This window comes from Triplophysa dalaica, chromosome 17 (genome assembly GCF_015846415.1).
Source record: "Triplophysa dalaica isolate WHDGS20190420 chromosome 17, ASM1584641v1, whole genome shotgun sequence".
NCBI classification, from domain to species: Eukaryota; Metazoa; Chordata; class Actinopteri; order Cypriniformes; family Nemacheilidae; genus Triplophysa; species Triplophysa dalaica.
In genome coordinates this window covers 22714051-22723588 of record NC_079558.1, presented here as the reverse complement: position 1 = coordinate 22723588, position 9538 = coordinate 22714051, and the positions used below count along the sequence as shown (strand labels likewise).

General features: G+C 38.1%; 1 protein-coding gene across 2 annotated transcripts; it reads right to left on the bottom strand.

Moving 5' to 3' along the window:
• Window positions 1–256: 256 nt before the first annotated feature.
• chst3b (carbohydrate (chondroitin 6) sulfotransferase 3b) lies at window positions 257–9437 on the bottom strand. Of its 2 annotated transcripts, XM_056771737.1 has the most exons (3): window positions 9173–9437; window positions 2140–2292; window positions 257–1987 (listed from the first exon to the last, which is right to left on the bottom strand). In XM_056771737.1, the coding sequence occupies exons 2-3, from the start codon at window positions 2217–2219 to the stop codon at window positions 766–768; spliced, it is 1302 nt and encodes a 433-aa protein (XP_056627715.1). In that variant the 5' UTR covers window positions 2220–2292; window positions 9173–9437; the 3' UTR covers window positions 257–765. The 2 variants fall into 2 exon arrangements, with proteins under 2 accessions (XP_056627715.1, XP_056627716.1); XM_056771738.1 differs by lacking the exon at window positions 2140–2292.
• Between the last annotated feature and the right edge of the window lie 101 nt (window positions 9438–9538).

Below are 9538 nucleotides of genomic sequence, written 5' to 3'. Positions count from 1 at the left end.
AGATCTTCACATTCTGCACCAAGTCTGTGGCAGAACCGCCATGCAATATTTCATTAAATAGTTCAATCAAATTGAATGTAATGATACTTGCCGTTACCAAAGAGTACCCCTTAACTTTTTAAAACATTTCGTTCTGCAAAATCATTACAGACAAGGCACATTCAGATTCAGTTGACAAAGTAAAAAATCGGATATTTTATGATGTGTAGAAAGATTTTGAAGAGGAACAAATAAACTGGATCTCCTTGTTGTCATACATAAGTTTTGGTTTTCTAACTTGTTGTGCTGTGATGGCCTCGGTACGGAAAAGCTCAGTGTTTATTCTTTGCTTGGCCAAAACCACAGAGAAAACACATGGAGGATTTGACATCTGCATCAAAAAATATAACAGTCTCTTCTCAACAAACTGCATGAATGTGGCATTTCCAGTTCACTCCTATATAGAGCCTGTAGAGTTAATAAATGATATCTGAAAAATGTCCAAAATCTCAAACACGCTGCTCCTTACTAATGTGAGAGTTTCTGAGAACATATGTTGTATTTCTGCAATCCAGCTGTGGAAAGAATCTTTAGAGAACCACCCCCCTCCACCTACAATAAACACATGCACCACCCACATCTAACAACTCCGTTACCTTAGACATACTGGTCATTTATTACAAAAGTAAATATTTGACTTCTTCAAAAGCTCTGTCATGACCGTTTACAGTATGTCAGATACTTCTTCATAAATCTCACCGTTAGTCAAGTGAAGTCCGTTTACAATCATAAGAAGTTTTTTTCTTCAATCAAGCTCACTGATTTATCAGTCAACATCTCTTTGTTCTCTGCAAACCTGTAGCCAAATAGAGTCATGGCGGGGCCGCACACTTTTTCCACTAACTGGACCAGTTTGAAGGGGATGCTAAACCTCCATTTCTCCACCTGTTCAGATGAGTTTTTCTGAGTGGAATACAATCCGGTCACCTCCTTAGACGCTTGAGTACTTTTTAAGATCCACTCTTCTAGCTTTGAGCTGAAGGGAAGGCTCGTGAAATTGTACATGTCTGCTGCTTTGCTCATGGGGAACCGAGCTATGTCCTCGTAGCGCACCAGCATGTAGCGGCCACGAAGCCACGCTGGCTGTTTCAGTCCAATCTCAGCAGACATGCGAATGTTATCGCAATTTCCTTTCAGCTTTCTCACTTCGTCGTCTACTGGAACGTCTCTTTCCATGGCCCACTTCTTCCAGTTTTTGTACTTATTAGAAAAGGCAACCATTCGTGAGGCGAGCACGGCGCGAGGGTCTCGGACCAGCTGGATGAATTTCATGTCTAGTCGGGGGTCCTCGGCCAACGGCCTCAGAGTTTCTAACTGACGCACGCGGACGGATTTAATGGCAAGATGCTTCTTCTGCTTGCAGGAGTGAGAAGCGAGGGTCAGGTTGAGCGGCCCGCAGCGGCGCAGGCGACAGTGGTAGCGCTCAAATTCTTTTTTGACGAAGGGTGTGCAGATGGGATCTTCGCACAGCGATTGGCTGGATTCACGACGGAAGAGGAATGAGGTGACGTGCTCGTGTGGCTGGGGCTCGATGAAGCTCTCCAGCAGAGAGAAGTCACACAGGAACAGCTTGCGCAGAACATCACGATACGCCGGGCCTGCCACCGTGGCATTCGTCCCTCCGCTCTCCACCGTTAACATGCGCTCCACGTGCCACAGCGGCTCAAACAGGTAAAACATATTTGACCCCTGCTGGTTAAAGAATTCACCCACGAACGAGGAGCCCGTACGAGTCGTCGCCAACAGAAGAATGTGTTTCCTTCCTCCTGCATCAGACGCAGGCGACGGACTCTCCTGGATGGAGTTGTTCACCCGATAGGGCGAGATTTCAGTCTGGCTGATGTTAGATAAAACAGATCTATTGTGTCCCTGAGTGGACGAGACAGACGCAGTGGGCCGCAGGAGTGGCGTCAAAGGGGTCAGCTTTGGGCTCAGCTTATCAGACACCCTGAAAGAAAACAGAGCACAGTGAAAAAAACACACGGTTACATTTGTGGGGCTAAAATAAAGTCCTAACTTGCACACTTGCGAATAACTCAAATTGTTTTTGAAACTTTTATCTATAAGTGACATTTCTCTTCGATGATGAATGGTGCCTACTTGGAAATTATGTTGTTTTCCTTTTCTATAATGACCAGAGCCACAATAAAGATGACAGAGACGGCGTATTTAATGCGCATTCTTGTGTGTGACAGTCTCTCTCTTAGTCGCTTGTCCAAATCAGTTCCTTCATCTTTGTTCTCTGCTCAGACTCTGAAATGACACAAACACGTCACACATGACTCATGTAATTGCAAAATTGTGCTCAAATTATTCTATTGAGTTGTTTATTAGAAACAATACATTATAGTGAAATGTCATTAAAGGTGTCATGAATTAAGTAATCAATTTTGACCCGAGCTTTCGTTATATAAAGTAAGTATGTGTCAGAACTGAAGATGTCCTTGTTACTGAGATTACATCTGTTATTGACACCAGGCCCAGCGAGCGCCAGGTCCTGGAATGCACCTATCGTCATTGATAGGTTGAACACCGCCTCAACGGAAGAATATCAACGAATATCGCCAATGACTTAAGCCATGTACACACTCCCGCATTTGTGATGATTGACAAACTGGTAACCATAGCGACATGTTTTTTGGCTAAAGATTCATTTTGGTCCGTAGGTTTAAACTAAAGTACCGCTGATACGTACTGTGTTGTGTTTATACTCGGAAGGCTGCATCACACAGCGCTCTTTTGCAGTGTTGCCATGTTCGTTATTAATAAGCACACTTATGCTTGTTGTTTGGTCTTAGATCAAAAAGCCTCTGCACTTAGGTCTTAATAAATGGTCAGTTGCAGATTTTAGGATTTTTTGGTCTAATAAAATATATAAACAATTTGCATTTTAAGATTTATATCAAGGCACGGCCAACTCTTGATCACACCCAAACCCCCGACACATGCTCGCTCCCCTCTTTTTCTCTCCTATCTGAAGATGATGTTTCCAAGGTCATGTCTTCTAACCACCCAACTACCTGCCCGCTAGTTCCCATCCCCACTGATCAGCTAAACTTCACAGATCTGGTTGCCAGCACCACTCAGTCCTTTGGATTTATCCTCTACAATATAAGGAAAATAAGACCTTTCTTATCCGAGCATGCTATGCAGGTCCTGGTCCAGGCTCTTGTTCTGTCCAGACTTGACTATTGCAATGCGCTACTAGCTGGACTTCCTGCTTGCATGACCAAACCTCTACAGATGATCCAGAATGCAGCGGTAAGAGTGGTCTTCAATGAACCGAAGAGAGCACACCTCACTAATCTCTTCATCAAGTTACATTGGCTCCCTATAGTCTCTTGCATGAAATTCACGAATCTGCTCCTGGCCTACAAGACCACCACTGGTTTGGCACCCCCTTATCTTTATTCACTAATACAGACTAATGATCTCCCTGCTGCTACAAGATCAGCAGATTCTGAGGCCATCTTTAAGAATTAGCTGAAAACTCATCTCTTCCGTCAGCACCTGACGGATCATTTCTGATTTCTATATCTTATCTAAAAATATATATATACTGTTTATATATTAAACTTAACTTTGTGAGACAAGTTTTTATTGCACTTATGCCTTTTGTTTTCCTAATGTTGACCCAATTGCTTCAAATGTTTACCCATCTTTTAACTCCCTTTGGATAAAAGCGTCTGCGAAATGACTAAATGTAAATGTAAATGTTTATTTTCTGTGAAGATCTGGCAACACTGTAACTTTATGGCTAGCCGTTTTGACATAAAAACTTTGGTTTGACTATCCATAAAATATGTATTAGATAGCTTTAATTGTATTTTGACGAGTCATAATTAAGATTTGACTAGTCAAATTGATAATTAGAGATATCTGCAATTATAATTGCGCTAGTAAGAAATCTGAATCGAGATATCTGTAAATATGTTTGACTAGTCAAAACTCTATTTGAGATATCTGCAATGAAATCATAGATATCTAAAATCAACGCATCACACATACGCAAACCTATTTAAAGATATCTCTAATTCAGTTTCGAATAGTCGCAATTATAGTTTAAGATATCTGAATTGTGCCTGCTCCTAGTCGATTTGCTGTTGTGTGACGCGAGACTTAATTTACTCAGCTCCTCCCCCACATCAGAGCCAAAGCCACTAGAAGGAAAGCCGGTGCAAACTTAGCCAAAAAAGCGCAACGGCTAATGTTATCAACTTGGCTTCATCGTTACACAGCAAAGGAGAACACAGGCTAGTTTTTTAAATGGATGCCAATGGGTTTTGTTAGCTGTTACACTTTCCCCAGTTGGAAGTACTACGTCCCCTTCCATCTCACTAAAATAAGGGTAACTTATCTATGCCAGAGATATGTATATACATATTAAAGAGACATGAGTGAAAAACATTTGAATTATATACCAAGAAGTACAAATAAACACGTGATTGACAAGAATAATGCTTTTATGGCAGAACAGGTAAACAAGTGAAGACTTCTTTAAAGAAGATTACAACTAAATAAAAGTTTAACTGGCATTGATGGCATTTATTAGTGTGTTTTGTTATGCATAGTGTGTTTTTTTTTGTTCTTTGTTGATGCAGGTTTAGTCGTGTCTTTAGGTAATTACACACAAGGTGGGAGTATTGTATATTGTATTATATTATAGTAATAGATCAATGATGGTGATGTTCTGCTGTGTTAATTGATGAGCGCCAGTGCATTAAAAAGATTGAAAAATGAATCAAAATGTTGCACCAGACATGATGCCTATACAGATGTTTATCTTTAATGTGTTCATTTAGAATAAAGGCAAACACAATTTAATTCACAGCACACATCTCCAGCTTTACAATATTTAATTTAACAAAACCCTCTTCATACCTTATGCTACTTTTTTAATGTTTTTATTTTCATTCTTTTAAATGACTTCTGTATAAAGCAGTTTGAATGACACAAAATGTAGGACCTTTATTATACAATTATTTGACAAATTGGAAGATGACAACAGTTTCCAAGGAAGGATTGGTTATAAACGCTTAAGGTGGGGCTTAGAAAAAGTGTATTTGCATGCATATCTATAAAGTAATTTTGACTAGTAAGAATGTTAATTCCAGATATCTATATTGAAATTCTTCCTAGTCGCCAAGCAAAATGAAGATGTCTCCAAATGAAGACCCCCCTAGTCAAAAATCAGATTGACAAATTCAAAATTAAATTGCAGATATCTTTAAAGGAGATTTCACTAGGAAGAATTCCAATTCAAGATATCTCTTATTAAGTTTTGCCTAGTCAAAAATAGGATTCAAGATATCTTCAATTGTGATTTTACTTGTAATAAATTACTTTCAGATATGTAACTGTATTTTGGATATCTTTAAAAATGATTCATTAAAGATATCTTAAATGTGAATATGACTAATCTCAAATATCTCAAATTATTAATTATCCTCGTGATAATTCGGTTAGAGATATCTCTAATTGGAATTAGTTAGGGCTAGTACAAAATCTATTTTAGATATCATTAATTGCTGTTTCTACTAGTCAAAACTCATTTGTAGATATCTGAAAATATTTTCCAATGGAATTCAATTGAAGAATATGACTAGTCAAAACAGCATTGTAGCTACAGTATCTTGAATGTGTATTATGGCAAGACGAAATAACTTTGTAGATATCTTCATTGCCTGATATGTCTAGTCATTATCACGTTGTAGATATACTAATTCCAATTATGACGAGTCAAAATTACAGAAGAGATATCTGGAAGTGGAATTCTGACTAGTCAAAACTAAATTATGACTAGTACTCCAAGGGGTATTTTATGTCAAAACAGCTTGCCATAGTAACTTTAGCGAATGGCTCTCGAGAGCGGCTGGCCACGTGTCATATGTGCAAGGGGTAAGGACTTCTTTCACTGTTATTTTTATTAAGAGCGACCAAGCAACAAACACATTCGCTTCCTTCGGATTCTGATATTCGTAATCCATGGTTAAAATTTATTTTTAAAGACGTTCCAGCTCACTGCGGATTCCTTTGTAAACATGGCACATGTCGATGCTGGATTTGTAGCGAGACTGAGATTGAAAAGCAACGCTGCGCTGTCAATATTGAATTGGACTGGAATTTTATGTGAGTATAAATATATGTACGATGCGTCACAATTGCTTTGTTAAGGATGGCTATATATGTCCTGATTATGTGTAGCCTACGTGTCTACCCAAGTTTACAGAAAGATCCAAGTCAGCACATGGCTTGTCAAACAGACACACAGAAACGTTCATCACAGGACACACTGCTGTCTTTAGGAACTGTTATCCAATCATAGCATTGGGCGTTTACTTCCAAGTCTTCAATGCGGCCCACAGAGAAAAACAGAGCGTTTCTTGAGCTGGCCTCAAAACCAGGGTAGAAAATTGCCTATTACATTTACATTTTATGTTTTTTTTTATGCAATAACCACAAGAATGTCAGAAGTTGACCCCAGACATAGAATAAAGAAAAAGGTCGGAACCGATGTTCTAGTGGTTTGTGCTCCTAGATATGGCGCCGGTGCGTCCCGGGCGACCCGAGTTCGAATCCCGGCTCGTGGTCCTTTCCCTGACCCCCCTCTCTTTCTCTCTCTCATCCACTTCGCTTCCTGTCCTCTCCAAAATCACTGTCTGTTAAATAAAGGCAAAAACACCCCCCCCCCCAAAAAAAAAATGTGCACCAATGTGAAAAACACTGGGTGATGACTCAAAACATACCCACACCCAGGACCGATCTAGATGTTTATTTTTGGTTTTTAGAGCATTATGTACAATATGCTTTAGAGCCTTGTAACAGCTTTTTCATTCGATGTGTGTGATCTTATGGCAAACTGCTTACAAAATATAAATGCTAAAAAAACTTTCAAAGATTTGTTTTAAAAAGATAAAGTTATATTTAAACTAAAATTTTTGTACATCATATTACTGAAAAATTATTATACCGTGCCTTTTGTATTGCATTAGGCTATGTTGCAAAAATACTGGCTAATTTTAACTTCGCAGCATTTGGTTATAATTTTTTCAAGGCTGTGTTCATTTGCACTGAACAAGCCTGAACAATTGGCTTTTATTTGTTTTTATGTTGTAACAGTTCACCAGAAGAATAAAGATGCGATAAGTACACTAGAATGTCAATGATGATGATTTAATGAATCCATTCAAACATACAAGGGAATAGAGTAAAATACACAAATAATAATACACAGGGTTAAACGGGTAAAACAGAATAACACCCACAGAGAAAGATTACGGATCACATTTACAAAGGGAGTCCAAGATAAGGTATATGCTGAGCAAAATAAACTACATCAAGACAAAAGGGTGAGTATAAATAGAGTCCATGGGATGAGGTTCAGGTGGAGTGAAATGAAAGTCAGGTGTGGGGAAATCAATGATGGCAGAGGTGTGTAGTGCATGATGGGATATGTAGTCCAGGAGTTAAAAGTCTGGTGATTGGGAGCGGATGAATCGTGTAGATGACGCGGGTGGGGGGGGTGGTTGATGAAGACGAAGCTGATTGTTTAATATATGACATTTAATATTTAGTTTGTATTTAGCTTCATCTCGTTGGGCTATAGCCTACATTGCATTCTTCTGCCTCTTTGTTTTTCTGCATTTACAAATGTATAATCTAAATAAAAATGTTTGTTTTGAAATTGAAATCTTTGTAATTTGCGAAAGGCAACAATATATGCTACAGAATAATAACCAAAAAAAGAGATGTTATTGAGGCCTATTTGGCACTAAATAAAGGAAGGCAATTCAAATAACAAATTGCGGTATTTAGCCACCTAAAAACACCGCACGGAGATATCTTTCAGTGTGATCAACTCTATTTTCAAGACTGTTTTCAAAAAACTGCACATGACATTACATTGCAGTATATTAGGGCACGTGTCTTCACGGCATCTTCACGCTATGTGTTAGTTCCCATGATGCTTTGAATTTGAAACCCATTTAGAACATTTAACATGTCAGATCATAACTTGGGACTTAAGATAGGAAGTTTCTGTAATATGGCCCCTGATGACCAGACTGTTAACATTCATCTGGTTTTCATCAATGTGGATCGGAAAGCAAACGTGATTTTTTTTTTATGAAAAATACAATAAGGAAAGAAAAGGTCTTAGATATCACTGTTATGCAGATATGCACTCTTAAAATGAGAAACTGTTTTCAAAATATCCAGAAGCTAAACCAGACAGCCAGATCTGCTGTCAAAACCACAGATATTTGGGACTCTTGTTAGAGATAATTATACAGTAAAGTCCAGCATATGGTGCTTAGAAGGCAGGTCTGGTCTTGTTTTTTATTATGGGAGAGCTGTAAATTAGACTCAGTGTAACATCAGTGTTTTCCTTTTCTTAACAGCTCTATAACTATCAAAATTCACCATTTTGTGCATGTCAGTTGAATAAATGATAATCTGCACAATAAATACAAAAACAATGAAACCCTTTTCTTTCTAAATCGAATTTATAAGTTTGTTGCCCAGGGTCTGGGATTTTTGCTATGTTTTAATTTATTAATAAGGTCATAACCAATGGCTTGATCAACACAGATATCAATACTATAAATTACACTTATTATAACGATTTCGTATGAAAACATGAAATATTATATGAAATAAGTAGACCTTTGTTGAATAAGTAGACCTTTGTTGACTAACTAGTAACAATGAATTTGAATGGCTCTGTTTAAGAGAACCAGATGTCTTAGTGAAATGTGTGAATGTAAATGATCATTGATGAATATCATGTGAGTGTAAAACTCTCTGGTGACACACGTGTGTTACATTCCACACACACTCGCAAGACATTCACACTGCACAAGAACACAAAATAAGAATGAAATATTATTGATTAATCATTTTATAAAATATTATCTCTTTGCCCCATTCACTTTCGTTCCGTCTTTAATCATTGATAGTTCCATGTTCCAATAATAAATGAAATAATATTATGTATTGTCATTCTCTAACAACTGCCTGTGCATAACCCTAATGCACATCAGTTTGAGACAACATTGAACATAAACCTCTAGAATGTCATTCGTGGTTTTTAATATCACGCTGATAATATAATAAACGTCATGTGATACTGTACCGTGTTTGCTCGTCCGGTCGCAGCATCACAGGGAAATTCCAAAAACATTGAATAAAATTAAATATTCATTTTTATCATTATGGTCATCGCGTCCATTCAAAGCGGAACCGGCATTGTACATTAAAACATCACAAAAGCTAAAATCACATAAAAAAATCTATACAAAAGCACAAAATGTATCGAAAGTTCACTGAAACAAAATGGAACAAAATGCATTTGCACGGAAAAGTGAAAAATAGAAAACGCGTTTAGAGATGAGATGTGATTCACATCCAGCGCGAGCGCATCTGTTTCCAGCGAGAGGTAACAGAAAACGCGTCACGTGATCCCCACCAATTCCCCTCCCCTTAGATACAGAAAAACGTG

What these genes read in the sequence shown, in the direction of transcription:
- chst3b (XM_056771737.1), bottom strand. Translation starts at nt 2,219, where the DNA reads ATGCGCATTAAATACGCCGTCTCTGTCATCTTTATTGTGGCTCTGGTC. An exon ending in GAAAACAACATAATTTCCAA is followed by an intron (nt 1,988 to 2,139) that starts GTAGGCACCATT and finishes GTTTTCTTTCAG; the next exon opens with GGTGTCTGATAAGCTGAGCC.